The 22,328-nt window shown below is 40.6% G+C and overlaps 2 protein-coding genes across 24 annotated transcripts in view; one reads left to right on the top strand and one right to left on the bottom strand.

The window, feature by feature from the left end:
• CSPP1 (centrosome and spindle pole associated protein 1) overlaps positions 1-2,621 on the bottom strand; it is a 137,540-nt gene extending 134,919 nt beyond the window's left edge. For 14 of the 18 annotated variants that reach the window (XR_004185841.1, XR_004185843.1, XR_004185842.1 and 11 more), the window contains exon 1: positions 1,529-1,637. The gene's annotated coding sequence lies outside the window, so the exon portion shown is untranslated. Of the gene's footprint in view, positions 1-1,528; positions 1,654-1,768 lie in introns of those variants that run through there. The other 4 variants (XM_031669613.1, XM_031669611.1, XM_031669606.1 and 1 more) reach the window with 3 other exon arrangements.
• COPS5 (COP9 signalosome subunit 5) lies at positions 1,508-22,120 on the top strand. Of its 6 annotated transcripts, none has more exons than XM_009213138.1 (9): positions 3,659-3,897; positions 3,979-4,149; positions 6,552-6,786; positions 7,921-8,049; positions 8,686-8,751; positions 9,471-9,556; positions 14,731-14,842; positions 19,243-19,391; positions 21,883-22,120. In XM_009213138.1, exons 2-9 carry the CDS (start codon positions 4,007-4,009, stop codon positions 21,965-21,967), a joined length of 1,005 nt encoding a protein of 334 aa, XP_009211402.1. In that variant the 5' UTR covers positions 3,659-3,897; positions 3,979-4,006; the 3' UTR covers positions 21,968-22,120. The 6 variants fall into 6 exon arrangements, 5 of the variants coding, with proteins under 5 accessions (XP_009211406.1, XP_021798099.1, XP_009211402.1 ...); XR_001905614.2 differs by adding an exon at positions 17,385-17,558 and having other exon boundaries at positions 3,687-4,149; XM_009213141.1 differs by having other exon boundaries at positions 3,873-3,897; positions 3,979-4,157.
• The last annotated feature ends 208 nt before the right edge of the window (positions 22,121-22,328 follow it).

Here is a 22,328-nt window from a genome sequence, read left to right as displayed (position 1 = left end):
GTTTCAATTTACTCTGTCTAAACGCACCCACTGCCTCCCAGAAGGCTATGTGGCAGAAGACCCAAACGTGGCCTGGCATGTGGCTCAGGGCCGTAATCCCAGCATTTTTGGGAAGCCTAGGCAAAGGCTTCTGACTTGAGGTCAGAAGTTCGAGACCAGCCTGGCCAACAAGGTGAAACTTCTCTACTAAAAGTACAAAAATTAGCTGGGCGTGGCGGCATGCACTTGTAGTTCCAGCTACTCAGGAGGCTGAGGCAGGAGAACTGCTTGAACCTGGAAGGGGGAGGTTGCAGTGAGTCCAGATGGTGCACTGCACTCCAGCCTGTACAAGAGAGCGAGACCCTGTCTCCAAAAACAAAACAAACAAACAAAAAAAAAATTGATCCTTGTGGAGCATTTCAGTAGATATTTAATCACCAGAAAGCTAGCGACCTCCTAGGGAGAAGAATGATAAGGAGAAAATACCTCAGTAGCTTTCATGGAGCTTGTTAACATGACAAGTCATTCTTTCACACAGAATAGAGCCTAAATAACTTGTAAAAGGCCTAAATTAGCATTTTACAAATTCCTATTGGTTGCTTTTAGGCCCCTGCATTTTCCATGGTGTTTGGAAACCAGGTGGTGGTTTACTTCAGAATTTAGTCTTCCCCGAAATCCTAGTTAAGCGTCTTAATCCTACAATCTTGAGAGCTAGCCTCTCTCAAAAGATGAGTTCCATTAATAACATGTACTGACAACTGGATTCAAGTCCCACGTAAGATTCCTAAAATCAAGGCAGTTAGAAAAAAGAGGTTCAAGCTCAAGCAATCGGGCAATCACGGGGGGAAATACGGTAACAACAATACCGAGCTACAGTGAAGATTAAGTAAGTTTTACTAGCAAAGCAGTGCGCACAAGCGCTCCCACGTTAACAATAACAAGCACCGAGGGGCTAGAAAGGCGCCTGGGGAGGCTTGACAGAGCAGGGGAGGCCTCGCAGTTGGGTAGAGGAGGCGCGTGGGAACCAAGGCACTGCTCGCCCTCAGGCCCTGGAGGTGACTGACTACGAAGCGTCAGTGCGTCGTCAGGCAACCAGCTAACAACACCGCGGGCGGCAGCGACCACGGTGGCCCAGGAATCCGGACCGTGTAACCAGGGCACCTCCCGGAACCCGGCAGCTGCAAGACCCCTGCTCACAGGAACTCCCGCCCCCAACCCTCATAACTCAGTCAATGGTGCCCGCCTCTCGGCCGCGAGACCCCAACTCTCCACACCCGTAACTCGGGCACCTCCCCCACCGCGCCCAACCGCCACGATGCCCCCTGCCGACAAGAAACCACCCCCCTCTTCCACTCCCAGACTCCAAAGCCTGTAACTCCGGCACGTCGCCGGCCTAGTTGCCTCGAGACCTACGCCCCGAGGGAGCCCCTGCCCCTACCCCCGCTCCGGGGCCGCGAATGCAGCCCCAGGACTCTCCACTCTCAACCCACACCACGCCGCACGACACCCCGCAGCTCACGCTCCCCATCCGCGGCTGGCTGACTCTTACTCAGGGGAGCGGGCTCCCTGAGACCGGGAGACGAACAGTGCTCTACAGGATCGTCGCGAACCGAAAAGGTAGCAGCCGCCACCTGGCGCGGGAACAGCGTGAAAAACCTCCGGGCCTGGGCTCCGCCCCTCAGGCCCAGCCCTCCGCCCGCCCTTCGCCCACCGCCGGGTGCGGCCCCGCCCCCACTGCAGGCGGCCGCGCGGCAAGACATCGCCCCCTGCTGTCCCGGAGGCCGCATACCTGCCCGCTGCTCTCTCGGTTCTCCAGCACCCTGGCAGGGGACAACCCGTTCTCCCGCTGTGCCCAGGGGCTATTAAACCGTGGGGGCCACTTCTCAGGCTAAATCTACTTCAGCCTCTCCAACCTCCCATGCACCAGCCAGCTTGGGAACAGTGCCAGAGCCTGGAAAGAAAAATGGGGAGGTAGTGAGAGGAAAAATGTTGGCATACCTCTCAGGGCGTTACTCCTAGCCCACGAGTGTCGTCAACGTTGGGTCCTGGGCTTTCCTTATCATTTTCAACATGTTATTCAGTTCACCCCAATACAATAGCATATGGCCATATGCTACTACTAAAAAAGAGACCTCTAGTTTCCCAGGAGAGTGGAACTAAGGGTAGGTATTAATGTACTATTTTACCCTAAATTTCTTTGTAAGATGGTTTTAAAGCAAATATTCTTCAACTGAAAGTGCCAAAACAGCAAGCTGTGGTGTGGATTCGATAATTCCAATGTTTTTGTCTTAACTGATTATTACAACGCATTGTAACAGTTACAGAAGCACCTACAGAGACTTAAGAGACATCATGGAAGGAATGGTCATTGGAGTGTCAAGAAAGAGTTCGTGGTCGATCTCACTGGACTGTATTTTTAAAGATTAATATGAGTTCCCAGGCAGAAAATGTAGGAAAGAGCATTTCAAGCAATGCTGACCACATGTGCAAAGCCAAAGGAAATATATTTGCATTGCTAGAACGAAAAGTTTCAGGGGGGACTAAAGAGAGATGAAGCTGGAAGAGGTGCGTAGGGGCCAGGTTGTTAACAGCTGTGGTGCTATCTTTTCTTTTTTCTTTTTTTTTTTTTTTTTTTTTTGAGACTGGCTCTGTCTCACAGGCTGGAGTGGCGCGATCTAGGATACTGCAACTTCCGCCTCCTGGGTTCAAACGATTCTCCTGCCTCAGCCTCCTGAGTAGCTGGGTCTACAGGCGCACACCATCACGACTGGCTAATTTTTTTGTATTTTTTTAGAGACTTCACCATGTTGGCCAGGCTGGTCTCGAACTCTCGATCTCAAGTGATCCGCCCGCCTCGGCTGCCCAAAGTGCTGGGATTACAGGCGTGAGCCACCGCGCCTGGCCTGTGATGCTATCTTTTCAGGAAAGGAAAAAAAAAAAAAAAAAAAAGTCTTGAACACCTATGCTAGGTGCTAGGAGATAAAACAAGGAAAGCAGACCTGCTCCCTGTGTCTTGAAACTTAAAATCTTGCATGGATGGAGGAATGAGATGGAGAAAAAAGAAAACCTAAAACACGTAAACTAATTTAAAAAATAATTAAACATTGTATTAACTGTAGGAAGAAAACAAACCAGTTGCCGAGATTAATTACGCTTTGGGAACAAATGCGGTTCACAGGAGTACCAAAGATTTAACTGTAACCTATTATAAGAACTGAGTACTTGACATTTTCAGAACAGTAATGGCACATTATGCATATGTAGATGTTAACTTTTACCGACACCCAAAAAGGCATGACAATAGCAATCAAGGAGTACCCACTGCCTCCTGGCATCGATAGAAAAAGGCCATCTGCAAGTTAAGTGCCAAGCCACCACGAGCCCGTTAGCTTTTACGCATGTGCAGTGAGTCATCTTAAAGTAAACTGGAATGCCATGTTTATCTTCCTCTCAACCAGCTTCCAGAACGCCTTTTAGCTCAGTTGTACAACAGATGGCCTTACCCTTTCGTCTTTCAACAAACTTATCTCATTTAAGGTACCTATACCCACACAAAAACACTTTCTGCCCTCCACATCTCACCGTTAAGGCTCCAACTACCTTTAATATGGCGGAGGCCGAGCCTGCGCAGTACAAGCAGAGAAGGCAAATAACAGTTTCTGGAATAACGTTACATGCCCTTCTTCCGGTATGGAAGACTATACCATTCCCATACCCTATAATTTTGTTTGTTCTATTTCACACATACAATTTTCCGAGACAAGATGTTCTAATTTAAGTCACAAGAAGATTCGTCTCTCCCTATTACTGTAACTGCTGCTTATATCGTCATGTCCCGGAAAGGTCCCTGTCTTCCCTGAATGGTCTCTACCAAGTTCACCTCCGGTTCTAGGTGTCATGGCTGCCCCGAGAGTCTAGGTAAGAGCTTGTTCCCGTGGTGCGGAGGGTCAAGGCCCACACCCGGAGACCTAGCGAGGTAAAGTTGCGTCTTGGTTGTAGAGACGACAACTTCTCCGCTTTCTCTGCAATGGCGGCGTCCGGGAGCGGTATGGCTCAGAAAACCTGGGAATTGGCCAACAATATGCAGGAAGCTCAGAGTATCGATGAAATCTACAAATACGACAAGAAACAGCAGCAAGAAATCCTGGCGGCGAAGCCCTGGACTAAGGAGTGAGGAGGTCCCTGGCGAGACGCAGGGGAGGGAAGGGTTGGCGGGAGTTTAAGAGACCCAGAGGGAGAGGGAGGTGAAAGGGGTGAAGAGCTTTCACCGACGGGGAGGGGGACAGAATATGCGCCTTGGATCTGCAAGTAGAGCCTAAGCCCTTCGCTGGGGCTTTGACTCCCCTTTCTGTCGCTTTAATCCATTTACCCCCGGATGATGTAAGGGGAGAACAACAAGCGGTGATTTGTCACTTCTGAACATCCGTATTGTCATATATGCCGCACACCCTGCCTTGAACCCAGTGTCGACATGCACCTTATTTGGGTCTTCAGCTATTCCCTTACTGGGGACCGCAGCTGTTTTCAGAAATCGAGTCAGCAGCTCAAGGTCTCAAAAATAGCTATGAGCTATTTTATTTTCTTTTTTAACTAGAGGTGGGTCCTCGCTATGTCGCTCAGGCTGATCTCGAGCTCCTGCCTTCAAGCGATCCTCCCACCTTGGCCTTCCAAAATGCTGGAATTACAGGCGTGAGGCCTGGGTCTATAAAAGTTTTTTGATTGCTGATAATTATTTCGGAGGCACACGGAGGCTCTACCTGGTCTCTACAATGTTACTCCATCAGTTCCCATAAGCCAGAAATTTTAAAAATCGAGCTTAAGACTTTTTGCCCTTCAACAATACCCATTTTTCCCTGGGAGTGGTGACAAGTCGAGGGATCTTTACCCATAATATTTATGTTTTCCTGAGAGCATCTCCTGAGAGATTTCCTGCTCTCAGGAAAAGATAATTATTACGGGCTATGTTTGAGAGAGAGTAAAAGGAGCACAAAAGCTAATGGTTAGATAGAAATGAGAGCTGTAGTCAACAAGAGGAAATACTTCTACTGCCTCACAGTTTTTTTTACAAAGCTAGCCTTGTCTCTCAGTATTCAGATTCCACAATGATGAATTGTGGAAGCATCTAGCTAGAGATTTCCACGTCATTTAATCTTTATGACAACCCAGTACAGTATATCCATCCTTTTTTTACAAATTAAAAAACAAGCAAATACATTATGTAATTTATGATCACACTGAGATAAGTGAACTCTTAGCTGAGCAATAGTCAGACCTAAGATCAAACTTCACAGCTGTCACTAACTAGTTGACTGACCTTAGGAAATTTACTTATCCATCTTCATTTGTCATAGTATGGAAATAAGACCTACCTATTGGTATTGTCATAGAGATTAGGTGAGATAATGTATAAAAAGAGTTGTCTAGAATATATGTAATAGGAGCACAGTAACTTGTCTTTCTTCTTTTCTCCAGTAAAGGGAGAAGCCAAGATTTCGATTCATGTCTTGATTTCCAACATGAGGTCTACACATTTTTCAGCTTTTGGTTGAAATCTGGCAAAGCTTAGGAATTAAATTTGGATTCTTTCTGTGGGCAGACATCTAAAAAGGCTTTGTAGAGACGTTGACTGACTGCTCTGTAAGGCTGCTTAAGTTGCTTGGTTGTCTGCTTGTTTCTGTAGCAGGTTGTGCATTTTAGGTTTGTGTACTCTTAAATATTTAGAAACTGTCGGCCTGCTTCACTGTCTAATTGTGGCTCTAATTATATTCATCCTAGCTGTCTTGGGCTGCACTAATGAGACCAAAATGTAATTTTATTCAAGAGTTTAATTCACTGATGACCAACTCTGAAATAATGATCATAGAAGACTAGGATATTATGGCTACTTTTTAATTTGAGGCTGATATAACAGGGAAGCCCACCCTTCAACACTCTGTTCTTTGAGAGTAGGGTTAAGAGACAGGTTAATAATGCTGATAACAGCTAGCACTTATTAGGGTTCTAGTATGTGTAAGGTGCTAAGCTAAGCACTTTATATACATTATTTCATTTACTTTATCCTAATAACAATTATGACTATCCCTATTTACAGAAAAGGAAACCTAGGCATAGACATTACATGGTTGTCCCAATACCACAGCTAGGAAATGGCAATGTCAAGATTCAAACCTTAGCAGATGAATGTCAGAACCCACATTCTTAACCATTAGGCCAGAGGTTAGGCCTCAGAACAGTTAGGCACAACCATCCAAGCAGTCAGAATCCAAGATTGGGTGATTCCAGATTAATGGAGAAAAAGTCTATTGAACTGGTCATGTTATTCCCTTATTTAGCATATTAAAAAACTATTTCAGACTTTTCCCCTCCCCCAAGGGGGATACATTGCAGGACTATAACATACTTATTGTTTCCAGCCTACAAAAACTGTCCTTTTCTACTTTTTCTCCCCATAGTCTACACTCCCCTTCCATCGCTGTAAATTCCTTCAATACTTACTCTTTATCTTCATAAAAACTTTTCTGAAATTTTACTTTATATAAGAAATTTAATTACATTGTGATTTTGTTTTGCAGTCACCATTACTTTAAGTACTGCAAAATCTCGGCATTGGCTCTACTGAAGATGGTGATGCATGCCAGATCAGGAGGCAACTTGGAAGTGATGGGTCTGATGCTAGGAAAGGTGGATGGTGAAACCATGATCATTATGGACAGCTTTGCTTTGCCTGTGGAGGGCACTGAAACTCGAGTAAATGCTCAGGCTGCTGCATATGAATACATGGCTGCATACATAGAAAATGCCAAACAGGTAAAAATGTTGTTTCTTATAGTTTAGTAAGTGCAAGTTAGAGTCTCAAGGTGACTTTTGAGTTTCTAGACTTAAAATTATCCCTTTTATAGGAAATGTTATATTTAAATTTTAATGATTTATATGTAAAATGTACGAGATTAAAAGTCTGATAAGATTTATAGCATGGTTTTTTGTTTTTGTTTTTTGTTTTTTTTTTTCAAGACAGGGACTCACTCTGTTGCCCAGGCTAGAGTGCAGTGGCGTGATCTTGGCTCACTGCAACCTCCACCTCCTGGGCTCAAGCAATTCTCCCTCCTCAGCCTCCTGAGTAGCTGGGACTACAGGCGTGCACCAGTAGGCCTGGATAATTTTTGTATTTTTAGTAGAGATGGATTTTGCCGTGTTGGCCTGACTGGTCTCAAACTCCTGACTTCAAGTGATCTGCCCACCTTGGCCTACCAAAGTGCTGGGATTATAGACATGAGCCACCATGCCCTTCCATAATTTTTGTATTTTTAGTAGAGACAGGTTTTCTCTGTGTTGGCCAGGACAGGAGTGTTGGCCACTCCTGTCCTCAAGTGATCCACCCACCTCAGCCTCCCAAAGTGCTGGGATTACAGGCATGAGCCACTGCACCCGGTCTATGGCATGGATTTTATTTTTTTTTAAATAAACTCTCACACTTATTACCAGATATGTGTTTAAAATAAAAAATTTGGAAACAATCTAACTCAGTTCCTGAGTATAAAACTGGCTAAATAAATTATGGTATATCCCATCAGTGGACTGCCAGGCAGCCTTTAAAAGAAAAAAAGAAAAAAAGGTAACCATCATGTATATTGATGACTTATGTGAAGCAAACTCCAAAGCAGTTTATTGAGTGAAAAAGCAAAGTGTAAAACATTATTATTGTTACGTGGTATGCTACTGTGTGTGTTTTTATCAATCTATATATATGCAAAGAATATGTATTCTGTATAGAAAGAATATCTCTAAGGGTAAGCAATTGCCTATAGATTTCACATCTGGGCTGATAAAACTGGGTAATTGAGGAGAAAGAGATGGGAAGGAGACTGGTTACCTTTATTGTACTGGTACCTTGTAAATTAATTAAAGAGTAATCTTAAACTTTTTTGCCCCTTCATTTGTTAGGTTGGCCGCCTTGAAAATGCAATCGGGTGGTATCATAGCCATCCTGGCTATGGCTGCTGGCTTTCTGGGATTGATGTTAGTACTCAGATGCTCAATCAGCAGTTCCAGGAACCATTTGTAGCAGTGGTGGTAAGAATTTTAAAACTAGTTTAATTAAGTTCTTTATGAAGATTTGCTGAAGCAAGTATACTGAGAAATAATAACAGTGTAGTAAAGAGAAATTGCTCTGGTGTCAGTCTGCCTAGATTTCAATGTGAATTCCATCTCCTAGAAGCTGGGAATTTGAGCAAGTGTTTTTAACCACTGTGTATCTCACTTCCCCCCTCTATAAAATGTGGATAGTCATAGCATCTATGTCTCAGTGCCAGCTCATCATAGGCATTCAATCAGTGTTGACTGATCTGAGATAAGCAGGAATTGCTAGAGCAGCTCTTATTATGTTCAGGGTGTTTTAAGTGCAATCCAGTTTTATGAGGAAGGTAGGAATTATTCATCTCTTAAAAGGAAAAAAGAAAACTTTAAAAAGAGATGAGCAAACCTTCAAATAATATTCTTAAATATTATAATAATTCTAATCTCTAAGTTAGCTGTGAGACACTTATATTACCCTCTTACTGAACTTTTATGGTTTTTTGGTTTCTTTATTCTTATTTGGTTATTGTGTATGTATATAGTGTTATATGTATGTATACATTTCTAGGTTAATGTTTCAATAAAAGGCATACAGTTTTATATCAGTAAATATTAAATATATCTTTCTTATAGATTGATCCAACAAGAACAATATCTGCAGGGAAAGTGAATCTTGGCGCCTTTAGGACATACCCAAAGGTAACTTTTTTTTTTTTTTAAGAGATAGATAGAGTCTCACTGTGTTACCTAGACTGGAGTACAGTGGCTATTCACAGGCATGATCATAGTGTACTACAGCCTTCATCTCCTAGGCTCAAGCCAACTCAGCCTCCCAAGTAGCTGGGACTGTAGGAATGCTTAGTAATTTTTAAAATTATAAGTCCTTACATGTTTTAAATTCCAAATATTTGACTTATTATTAAAGACATTAGCAATATCTCTTTTTGTTAAAACAATTTAATAATATTTACAAAATAGTAAACTACCACAAGCTGTCCCTAGCAAAGGGTAATACATTTATGTTATATATTGTTAATTTTACTGGGAAAGCAGTCTTTAATAACTATCTGTGTGCCTGTGGCATTCTGACAGGTACTAGAGAAAAAACGAGCTAAATCTATAGGTCTGTTTCCTTCCCTGGCAGGAGCCTGCAATCTAAAATAGTTAATTAGAACAAAAGTACATCACCTAAGGAGAAGAAAAATAAATCTGTAAGCAAAATCCAGCCTATAGCCACCAAACAGGGTAGGGGGAAAGTAGAAACAGTATTTTTTTTTTTTTTTATTAGAGTGCTCATGTTAAGTATTTGCCTCCCAAAATTAATAATCCTATAATTAGAAAGCTGCATAGAAAACATGATGTTTTTCTCGTTTATATATATATTTTTTTAATCTTCTGTTTGCCTCATTTTTGTTTAGGGCTACAAACCTCCTGATGAAGGACCTTCTGAGTACCAGACTATCCCACTTAATAAAATAGAAGATTTTGGTGTACACTGCAAACAGTAAGTAATTTAAAAAGATATCTGGGCCAGGCATGGTGACTCACACCTATAATCCCAGCACTTTGGGAAGCCAAAGTGAGAGAATTGCTTGAGGACAGGAATTCAACACTAGCCTGGGCAACATAGTGAGATCCCATCTCTACAAAACATGTTATAAAAGTTAGCCAGATGAGGTGGCACAGTCCTATAGTCCCAGCACTCAGGAGGCTGAAAGAAACCATAGATATCAACCAGTCCAAGGCCCTTTTTTACAGATGAGAAAAAAGGCACAAAATACATTTCATGATAGCTTTTACAATAATAGTATATGAATTTAGGTGAATGTTTGCATTTTTAAATTTTTTTCTTTTGCATTTTTTATTAATGTTTCAAACTAGCATGTCATTTGCCTTTTACACAACCTAAACATTTTTTCAATGTACAAGATACTTGGCCTATATAAAATTATGACAAGATAAAGATGGGTTCAGGGCCAGCTGACACTAGCATGTCTACAGCCCTCAAAATATATAATTTCTACTGAACAAAGATTCTAATCTTTGAAATATTTGAAAGATTAAAGAAGCCATATTAAAAAGTTAAAGTTATGAAGTATAAGAATTCTTACTAAAAACCACTGTATTACATACCTTCCCCCACGACCCACAAGACATAGTCTTGCTCTGTTGCCCAGGCTGGAGTGCAGTAGCATGATCTTGGCTCACTGCAACCTCCACCACCTGGGTCCAAGCAATTCTCTTGCCTCAACATCCCAAGTAGCTGGGATTACAGGCGCATGCCACCACACCCAGCTAATTTTTGTATTTTTAGTAGAAACGGGGTTTCACCATGTCGGCCAGGCTGGTCTCAAACTCCTTACCTCGTGATCCACCTGCCTTGGCCTCCCAAAGTGCTGGGATTACAGGTGTGAGCCATCATGCCCAGCCTACATACTTTTTTTAATGGTGAATTTTATGATGTATGAATTATATCTTAAATTTTTTTAATGTTAAAGAAGTCAATGGGGACAGTTTTATCTACCTTCTAAAAATATCTCACCGCCTCTCTTACTATCATTTTCACCCAAGCCACTGCCATCTGGAGCCTCAATCAAGCACTTGCTTTCTGGCGAGTTTTTCTACTTGTGCCCTTCACTTCTTAAAGCTCTGTTTTCAGCCAGACTGATTCTGTTAAGATCTGTAAGTCAGATCATACTCTTCCTTTTCAGAATGACTTCCCATCTCACCAAGAACAAGATCCTTAGTCCTTATCACAGACTACACAACTCTATCACTGAACTTTTGCTGGTCTGCAATCCAGCCATATTGACTTCCTTATGGTTTGTCAAATGTGCCAGCAGGCTCATGGCTCAGGGCACTGGCACTTGCTGTTCCCTCTGCCTAGAACACTCTTATTTCCATGTGGCTCACTTAACTACTTTAAGCATTGAGTATCTGTTTACAGGGTCGTCCTAATAGAAAATGTTCATTAGTTCATTAGGTATGATCATGATGTACTATTTTATCTGTGTAAAATAACACCTTCTGTTTCCTCTTTCCCCGCTTTTTCTTCTTAGCACTTGTAACCATCTGATATGTTTTGACATATTTTTTTCTGACCCCTTTAGAATGTGAACACAAATTTACTGCTGTATCCTTGGATTTGAAACAGGGCATACCACATAGAAGAGTGGGCACCAAAAAAAATTACTGCTTATAAATGATTATCTAGTGCCCCCTTTTCTCTGTACCACTTATCCCAACTTCAAAGAATACTTTGGCTACCAATGTGCTACTACTGCTCTATTTTTCTGTTTAGAGGTTCTTAGAAAATTCTAGAATTTCTAAAATTGAATTTTTAAATATATGTGGTTTTCAATAATCTCTGACATATTTCTGTAAATATAATTCTCTTCCTTTGTTTTTTGGTTTCTGTTTTTTTATTTGAGATGGAGTCTCACTAGGTTGCCCAGGGACTACAGGCACACCACCGTGCCCGGTTATAGAAAAAATACATATTCAGATAGAGGTTTAGTGTTAATTATTTAATTTGCCCTATTAAAAGGAATTTAAATAATTCCTGTTTGAGAGACTTGCTCCTAAGCCTGGAAACACCTTTGCTGTGATACTTTAATCTTCAGAGGAACTCTCAATTTTTTTTATTTATATTGAGTTGCAGTGGTATCAAAGGTTTATACTTTGAAACAAAAAAGATTGAGATACTTTATGTTTTCTGTATTCAAACAGATCTAATTTCCCTGTTTGTCTATTTCATTAGTTTATCCTTCTGTCTTCTTTAAATAACTTTTTTTAAAAAGATCTTGTTGCATACCAAGCCTTAAATAACTTTCTTTTGTCTAATACCTTACCTTGCCACTCTGAAATATGAGCCTACCAAAGACGGACAGCTACTTTGCTGGCAGCCTACATTGCTAAAGATTAGAATTTTGAACCTAGAATTGCTAGAATATTCAAAAATGATCTTTTTTTTTTTTTGAGACGGAGTCTCGCTCTGTCACCCAGGCTGGAGTGCAGTGGTGCGATCTCGGCTCACTGCAAGCTCCGCCTCCCAGGTTCACGCCATTCTCCTGCCTCAGCCTCCCAAGTAGCTGGAACTATAGGCGCCCGCCACCACGCCCGGCTAATTTTTTGTATTTTTAGTAGAGATGGGTTTCACCGTGTTAGCCAGGATGGCGTGGATCTCCTGACCTCGTGATCTGCCCACCTCAGCCTCCCAAAGTGCTGGGATTACAGGCATGAGCCACCATGCCCAGCCCAAAAATGTTCTTTTTTGTGTGTGTGATGGAGTCGCACTCTGTTGCCCAGGCTGCAGTACAGTTGCGCCATCACGGCTCACTGCAACCTCTGCCTCCCAGGTTCAAGTGATTCTCCTGCCTCAGCCTCCGAAGTAGCTGGGATCACAAGCACGCACCACCACACCCAGCTAATTTTTGTATTTTTAGTAGAGACAGGGTTTCACCATGTTGGCCAGGCTGGTCTCGAACTCCTGACCTCAGGTGATCTGCCTGCCTCAGCCTCCCAAAGTGCTGGGATTACAGGCATGAGCCACTGCGCCCAGCATGATGTCTTTAATTTATTATGTTTTATTTCTTCACTGCTGAACTTTAATCAGTAAACATTTTTGCACTTTGGGAGTCTGAGGTGGGTGGATAACTTGAGGTCAGGAGTTCGAGACCAGCCTGGACAACATGGTGAAACCCCATCCCTGCTAAAAATACAAAAAATTAGCTGGGCATGGTGGTGGGCACCTATAATCCCAGCTACTCGGGAGGCTATGGCAGGACGATCACTTAAACCTGGGAGGCAAACGTTGCAGTGAGCCCAGATTGTGCCACTGCACACCAGCCTAAGTGACAGAGCGAGATGCGGCTCAGAAAAAGCAGTCTGTTTTTAAAAGGGTGCCCATTGTCTTTATCTTTTGCACCACTAACCTCTGAGTCTGAACCTCTCTCTCTTCTCATCTGCCCTTCTGCAGTGGCTTCCTTTGTGGAATCCCTGCCTCTAGTTTCTCTCCTGTAACATCTCCCAGTGGTACTGCCACAGCCAGGCTTCTATAAAACACCCGTTTGACTGTATTATTACTCTACTCAAGTACCTTCCATTCTACTCAAGCACCTTCCAAGAGTCCCAGGTATCTACAGGATAAAGTTTAAGTTTCTTTCTTTTTTTTTTTTTTAAAGACAGAGTCTCGCTCTTGTGCAGGCTGTAGTGCAATGGCGCGATCTTGGCTCACTGCAACCTCCACCTCCTGAGTTCAAGTGATTCTTCTGCCTCTGCCTCCCAAAGTTTGGCCGGGTACTGTGGCTCCCAGCACTTTGGGAGGCCAAGGCAGGGAGATCACCTGAGGTTGGGAGTTCAAGACCAGCCTGACCAACATCGTGAAACCCCCATCTCTACTAAAAATACAAAAATTAGCTGGGCATGGTGGAGGGTGCCTGTAGTCCCAGCTACTTGGGAGGCTGAGGCAGGAGAATCGCTTGAACTCAGGAAGCAGAGGTTATGGTTAGCTGTGATCGCGCCATTGCACTCCAGCCTGGGCAACCGAGCAAGACTCCATCTCAAAAAAAAAAAAAAAAAAAAAGTTCTTAACCTTTTATGTAACATCCTTCACCACCTAGACCCCAGCATAGCTTTCTAGGTTCCCCTCACATAATTCTTCTCTTGCTAAATTTTCCAGCTAAACCCATTGCCTTATTATCCCTTACATGTCTTTCCTTTTTGTGTGTTGATGCTCTCTGCCTAATGCCCTCCTTGCTCTCCACATATCCGTACCATAGACTCAAAAATGGTTACCCTACACCTTGCCTTTTCCCTGAGGCTTCTCAGGCAGTTCTAGCTCCAAGTGATCACTTGAGCTTCTCTATATGAAGAATACTTATTAATCTCTAACCTTTAGTTGGTAGGTGATTCATTTTATATAGCACTGTAGCATCACTTATTGTTATTCAATGTATATCTTCATATTTAATTTTTTTGTGGGTTTAGACCACATCCCCCATATAAATGTTGAGTTCCTTAAGGTAAAGATGTCTCTTATCCTTTTTTATATCCGTTGATACACAGAAGCATGTGTAAGTTTAAGATGTAAGTTTACATCTTAAAAATACATATATTTTTCAGACATTTAACTAGATTTTTCCTTACTATGCCCTGATGATAAATTAAGCACCTTTGAAAGTGGGAGCAATTACTTTGGATGCCTTAAGGACCTACCTTAAAATTTGCTTTTCAAAAAGCAGTAGGTCCTAACTGGGGAATTAGGAAGGGAATAATGGAATCCACATGTCATTTTTATTATTTTAAAGAGACTAACAAAAATTGTAGTTGACTCTAGAGAGGCAGCTCATAAAGTTTATGTGCTGTTGGCTTAATTTATGAACTCAGTAACAGGAATAAACTTGTCATTCAGAAGTTTTGACTGGTTGTTAATAACATTTTGGGAATTTCTGGGCTCTACAGAAAAAAAGGAATAAAACAAGAAGTTTAGTAGGAGATTTGGATCCACAACCCTTGAAGTGTGAGGAAACCATGGTTAGCTCTTGCCTCATTGGAATAAAAACTAAAACATGAATATTTGAGAATAAAGTGTAATTCACTTAAAACTAGCCATAACTTTTATGTGATGTAGTTGAATATTTTTTTTTACTTACTAAATTTTGTGCTTTTATTTCATAGATATTATGCCTTAGAAGTCTCATATTTTAAATCCTCTTTGGATCGCAAATTGCTCGAGCTGTTGTGGAATAAATATTGGGTGAATACGTTGAGTTCCTCTAGCTTGCTAACTGTAAGTACTATACTTGTAAGGAATGCATTTGAATTTTATCTAAGCTCCATAGACCTTTAATATCTCAAACACTGTTTCACAGAAAGGCTGTACCTGACTTGGCCAAGACACCAGGGCTAGAGTGGGATTCTGCACCACCAGAGCTGGATTAGGATGCTAGGCCAATTCAGGATCTGTGTCATGACTCACAGAGACCAAGTCTAAGTAGCAAATAGAGTGTCCAGATCAGGGTGAGATCTGCCCCTGCCATAAAGAGATTTATGGATTAAAAAAAAAATACACATACTGATTTTTGTGTGTCAAGTGTCTCAGCTTGGACTCTTGATTACAAGTAACAGGATACCTAATGAAACTAGCTTAAACAAGAAAGGGAATTGTCTAAGTTGCAAAGTTGAGGAATAGGGCTTAACTCAGGCACAGCTAAGTTTGCATTCAAACAATATTATGAGGTCTTGGTTTTTTTTCTCTCTCTTAGCATTGATTTCATCTTAGTTACCGCTACTTTTAGGCTTCATGTGAAAGCAAGACAGCAGCTTTAGCTTTAGACCTTCAAGCCTCTCAGTTTCATGTTCAAAGAGAAGATCAAGATACACACACACACACATACTCAAACACACACTCACATTCCCAGGCAAAACTTCATTGTGTCTGACTGGCTTTACTTAATCACATGCCTATCTTTAGGCCTGGTGTGGGCCAACTGAATAAGCTTGATGAGTGGCTAGGGCCACAGCAAGTGCTTTACTGCTGGGCCACATCGTAGAAAACTCCTTCAGGAGCTCAAGGGCTAAAAATGGGTAAGGAGAGGTTCCCACAGGGAATCAGAATAGCATTACTTTAAAGCAGTAGATACTGGGAGACACATCGCAGTATATATCTATATAGTGGTTAGAACCACAGGATTTAGAATTAAATAAACTGGGTTTGGAGAATATGAGCTACAGCAGCAGGAGTCATAGCAGGACCAGCACTTAGAAGTTTCTTACGCTCTTTGATCGAGTATTGGTTGAAAGGAGTACAGCTGAAACTGTAACCAAAGGAGGCATTACACTTCCAGAAAAATCTTAAGGTAAAGCATTGCTAGCAACGGTAGTAGCTGTTGGATTGAGCTTTCAAGGAAAAGGTGGATTCAGCCAGTTAATGTGAAAGTTAGAGATAAAGAATTATTCTCCCAGAGTATGGAGGCACCAAAGTAGAGAACTACTTTGCCACTCTTCAGGTTTATTCAGTTGACCTGGAAGGCCAAGGATTTGATTTTTTTTTTTTTTTTTTTTTTTTTTGAGACAGGGTCTCTGTCTGTTGTCCAGGCTAATGTGGTGGCACTATCTCAGCTCACTGCAGCCTCAACCTCCCAGGCTTGAGCGATCCTCCCGCCTCAGCCTCCCAAGTAGCTGGTATTACAAGGGTGAGCCACCACACCTGGCTAATTTTTATATCTTTTTGTGGAGACAGGGTTTTGCCATGTTGCCCAAGCTGGCTTCATGAACTCCTAGGTTTGAGCAACCTGCCCGCCTTGGCCTCCCAAAGTGCTAGCATTACAGGCTGTGAGCCACCATGCCTAGCCAGATTATTTCTTATTTACAGATGCTGACATTCTTAGAAAGTATGTAGACTGAAGTAAATCACTATTGAAATGCCATCAACATGAAGCTGCTCATTGCACTTAAGTTCCGAAATATTTAATTATGTAAATTTCCATGTCTCTTCTATAATAAATGATATCTATACTAAAAAATAAAATTGACTTTGAAAACAACTCTGTCACTTTACTAGTTCTGAGTGACTTTCAGAAAGGTATTTAATGTGACTAAGCATTTCTTTGTTGTGAAATGGTGATATACTACATACATCATTAAGTACTCTGAGAGAATTAAATGGGCTACTTTATATAAAGCAATTAGTAAAGTGTCTGGCATATAATAAAGCCTCAGTACATGATTTTTTTTTAATTTGGTGCATTATATTCATGGGAAAAGACTTCACTTAAGCCTGTTATTTACTGGAATTTTTTTTAGGCTAGTCAAGTGAAGCAGTGTATTTACTGTTATTTTAAATACAACTCTGACAAGCTTTCTGTTCTTTTTTTTCTTTTTTCCTTTTTTTTTTAATTTTATTTTATTTTGAGACAGGATCTCACTCTGTTGCCCAGGCTGAAGTACAGTGGTACAATCACATCTCACTATAGCCTGGACCTCCTGGACTTAGGTGATTTTCCCACCTCAGCCTCCTGAGTAGCTGGGACTACAGGGATGTACACCACCATGCCTGACTAATTTTCTGTATTTTTTCATAGAGACAGGGTTTCACCATGTTGTCCAGGGTGGTCTGGAGCTCCTGGGCACAAGTCTTCTGCCCACCTCGGCCTCACAAAGTCCTGGGATTACAGACATGAGCCATGGCGACCAGCATTTGTTCTTATTTCTTATCTTTAGTAGTCAGAAGTAGCAAATTAGGATGGAGAATGATCATAATAGCAAATATGTGTTACATGCTTCCTATGTGCCAGACACTGCTAAGTGCTTTATATGTGTTGTTTCCTTAGAGGCAAGTATACTAATAGCAGCCAGAAGTGACACCTGATGGCAAGGGGAGAAAACACTGTAAGACCAGAGCAGTCTGAACCTTTGTATAAGGCAAGCAGATCTACCTACTCAGCCCAATGTCTGTCCCTGTATTCCAGCACTGCATAGATGAGGACATTAATAATCAAGAAAAGGTTAAATTACATTTCTGCCTTTTTGTTGTTTTATGTATAGTACATTGCAGCATTTTAAGAACAAATATGTAGACATATGTTCAACTTCTCTCTTCCCCCAGCTAAGGAAGTTAATTATAGCATGTAACCTAAGTTATTTTCTAATTTAAGAAATTAGTTTACTATATTCATTTTGTGTACATTTGAAATGTAATTGGATATCTTTTATTGTCATTTTAATAGTATAACTATTTCTGGTAGCCTATATTTTTATGGCTTAAATAGCTCTATAAACTTTAGGGTTTTTTCCAAGTCTGTGGGAGGAAAAACATACTGGTTTCCTAAACCATTTAGATCCAGACAAAATGAATAATACTTGCATCTTTTAAAAATACTAAGTTTGTAAAAATCACTGGAAGAACTGGTATGGCAGCAAATAACTTTTCTTGTTTGGTGACTGACTGTCTTTCCTTGCAAACTGAGCAAATAGAATGACATGCTACTTTTTGCCAACTAGTTTATTTCCTCTTCACACTCTTCTATTGAAGATCTAGGAAAGAAATATAATGTATACTTAATAACTTTGTGAAATTTTTTGTGTGTTTTAGACTACAATTAAAAAAGTATACCCCATAAAAATATTGGTAAAATATGTAATATTATAGTTTTTTAAATGTAGGTATGCATGTAAGCATATAGCAATGCTCTGTAATTGTGGTTAAAGCTAAATGAAGAGATTATAAATGTGTTTGTTTTCTTCTTTATATTGCTCTACATTTTCCAAATTTTTTTGTATAATTATTAATTTTGTAACCAGAAAAGATTTTTTTTTTTTTTTTTTTTTTTAAAGACAGAGTTTTGCTCTCGTTGCCCAGGCTAGAGTACAATGGCACAATTTCGGCTCACTGCAACCTCCGCCTCCTGGGTTCAAGTGATTCTCCTGCCTCAGCCTCCCAAGTAGCTGGGATTACAGGCTCCTGCCACCACGCCCAGCTATTTTTTTTTGTATTTTTAGTAGAAATGGGGTTTCATCTTGTTGGCCAGGCTGGTCTCAAACTCCTGACCTCAGGTGATCCACCTGCCTCAGCCTCTCAAAATGCAGATTATAGGCATGAGCCACCGCGCCCGACCCAGAAAAGCTTTTAAAATGTTATTTTTATCAATATTGTCATAAGTACTAATTCTAAAAGTTCAACAAAAATAATAGCAAAATCAGCTAATATTACTAAGCCTTTACTAGGTGTCATGGACAGTGCCAAAAATTTTATATGCATTACTTCATTTAATTTTCACTGTAGCTGTAAAGTAGGAATTATCGACTCCCTTACCATTTTCAGAAGAGAACCTGGAGGCATACCTCAGGCCTTCAACTAATCTGCCATACTTCCAGAACTTGGACTTAGGTCTGTATACTTGACAGCCTCCCATAATAACAAATATTAGATTTAAGCAGTCAAGGAGAAAAATTCCAAGTAATCTTGAAATTATAAAAGGGAAAACATCTATCTACACTTGAACTACCTGAATTTGGAAGCAGATTTGCAAATGTAATTTGATTTCTCTTCTCACTGACTATTCACTCAGATTTTATAGTGGAATTCTTTGCAAATGAAATATTCTTTGTAGGAAATTAGTTTACATTAAAATAGATTTTTTAAATGGTAGACTTGTGTTTTGTAGTGACACAATACCATTTTCCCCACAGAATGCAGACTATACCACTGGTCAGGTCTTTGATTTGTCTGAAAAGTTAGAGCAGTCAGAAGCCCAGCTGGGACGAGGGAGTTTCATGCTGGGTTTGGAAACGCATGACAGAAAATCAGAAGACAAACTTGCCAAAGCTACGAGAGACAGGTAAGAGTAAATCTGTAAGATTCTTGTTGCCCCTAACTCTTTTTCTTTCAAAATTTGCAAACAATAGTAGGATTCAGATTCCTTATGGCTCAACTTAGTTACGACTTAGAACGGTACCTGAATATTAACTTCTTGGAAACTTTAGGAGCTGTCAGACACAAGTTTTAACTTTGAAAAATTTAGGATACATCAGGTAAGAACATTAAAAGGCTTAAATCAAAGATCTAAGCAGTGTTATGGAACACTCCCAGTCACCTTTTCTAAGTTCAACTAGAAAGTGTAACAAAGAAAACCAGCCCTTCAGTGGATCTTTAAAGTGTGTGTGTGTGTGTGTGTGTGTGTGTGTGTGTAAGTAACTAGGATTTCTTTTTTTTTGAGACAGAGTCTTGCTCTGTCACCCAGGCTGGAGTACAATGGTACAATGGTGTGATCTTGGCTCACTGCAACCTCCGCCTACTGGATGCAAGCGATTCTCTTGCCTCAGCCTCCTAGGTAACTGGGAATATAGGCACTCACCATCATGCCTGGCTAATTTTTTTGTATTTTTTGTAGAGATGGGGTTTCACCATGTTGGCCAGGCTGGTCTTGAACTCCTGACCTCAGGTGATCCACCCACCTGGGCCTCCCAAAGTGCTGGGATTACAGGCACGAACCACCGCGCCCAGCCAAAATTAGGATTTCTTAAATTTATAATATTTTAATATTCAATAAAGCTTTAAATCCTAAGATATTACGGAAGTGATTGTCTCTCTCTTAAATTGTGCTTCTAAAACAGTAATTTGGTATCCCAAATTTTACTACCAAAGATTTTATTAGGAACAAATTTGGGATATGTTCTCTAATAACTTATGAAATAATTATGTGGACCTTCAGATATATAGGCTATACAAAGTTGCATAGATTAACAACATTTACTTTCACAGAAATTTGAATTTTAGGCTGGGCACAGTGGCTCACACCTGTAATCCCAGCACTTTGGGAGGCCAAGGCGGGCAGATCACCTGAGGTCAGGAGTTCAAGACCAACCTGGCCAACATGGTAAAAGCCCATCTCTACTAAAAATACAAAAATTAGCCAGGCGTGGTGGCGGGCGCCTGTAATCCCAGCTACTCGGGAGGCCGTGGCAGGAGCATCGCCTCAACCCAGGAGGTGGAGATTGCAGTGAGCCAAGATGGCGCCATTTCACTCCAGCCTGGCCAACAAGAATGAACCTCTGTCTCAAAAAAAGAAAGAAAGAAAAGAAATTTGAATTGTAATGCAATAATTAGGGGCAGAAAGGAAGGGAGAACTACATTGACTTCTATACACACTTACATGTTGGTATCTATTTTAAGAACTGGTTTGGTTTATAGGGATTGGAGGTCATTTTGGGTTAGCCTTATTTCACTGTCATCTACTCAGTGGGTTTTTAGAAGGTAGAGCTAGTGGTCTGCATAAAAGTTGCATTTTTCGGCTGGGCATGGTGACACATGGCTTATAATACCAGCACTTTGGGAGGCCAAGGCAGGCATATTGCTTGAGCTCAAGAGTTCAAAACCAGCCTGGGCAACATGGCAAAACCCCATCTCTGCAAAAATTACAAAAAAAATTAGTTGGGCATGGTGGCACACATCTGTGGTTCTAGCTACTTAGGAGCCTGAGGCACAAGAATCACTGGAGCCTAGGAGGCAGAGGTTGCGGTGACCCATGATTGTGCCACTGCACTCCAGCCTGGGTGACAGAGTGAGACACTGTCTCCAAAAAAAAGTATTTTTCGTTGGCATTAGTTGTCATTTTAGATACTTGCTTTGAGTGTGTGTTTTGTTCCTCTGTCTTTATGTATGTAATTTATCAGTTTATCTACATTTATTTCTCAATGTCTTATGAAGCAAAAATTTTACTATGGCAATGTCTTCAATTATATAAGAAATAGAACAGAAGTAGTAATCAAAAGTAGAGTATTTTCCTTTTTGCAGTAGCTTTACAAGAATTGCATCTCTTCTGAATATTGATGGGGTTTTTTCATTGCTTTTTGCCTTATACTTTTTATCATTTCTAAAATCTAAGGCCTTCACCCGCTAATCTAACTTTGACTTCTAATTGTTGGAGGACAATTGCTTGTGATTATTTCAGGAAAAAAATAGTATTCTTCAAAATTATTTTTCAAATTATCCCAAGTAATAAACAAGGAATAACAGATTATAATGTAATATAATATTGGAATCAATCTCTAATTACAGGTTTGTATAATTTTACTCACCTTCTAAAACAGAACAATTGTATCAAATTTTATGTGTCATTATCTTGTGAAAGTTCTAGTAAGTAATGAAATGGTTAAAAAGACATGTGGAAGACTAATAAAATAACAAGGGAAAACTTCACATTGGGGTGGTTTGAGAAGTATGAATAAAACCAAACTCATTGGAGTTACATGGATGGATTGGGGCTGATCTTGTGTGTTTGAAATAGTTTTCAATTTATGACATCATGTGATGTGTGTTTTGTTTTCCAGCTGTAAAACTACCATAGAAGCTATCCATGGATTGATGTCTCAGGTTATTAAGGATAAACTGTTTAATCAAATTAACATCTCTTAAACGGTCTCTGAGAAGTACTTTACCTGAAAGACAGTATGAGAAAAATATTCAAGTAACACTTTAAAACCAGTTACCCAAAATCTGATTAGAAGTATAAGGTGCTCTGAAGTGTCCTAAATATTAACATCCTGTAATAAAACTCTTTAAAATGAATTGTCCTTTCATTTTTTTGTGGGAAGATTCACAATATTTTTCTAGTATCCATTATGGTTCCTGAATATGAGAAAATATATTTATTAGAACTTTCTATTTTTAAGAGTTTAGACTAACTAAATTAGTCAAAGAATTTCAGCATTTCACTTGCCATACTGTCAGAACCACTTTTCAATTTGTCCCTTCTTTTGACTGTCTATAAGTAAAA

Source organism: Papio anubis, chromosome 8, assembly GCF_008728515.1.
Source record: "Papio anubis isolate 15944 chromosome 8, Panubis1.0, whole genome shotgun sequence".
Lineage (NCBI taxonomy): Eukaryota > Metazoa > Chordata > Mammalia > Primates > Cercopithecidae > Papio > Papio anubis.
This window is presented reverse-complemented; position numbering and strand designations above follow the sequence as displayed.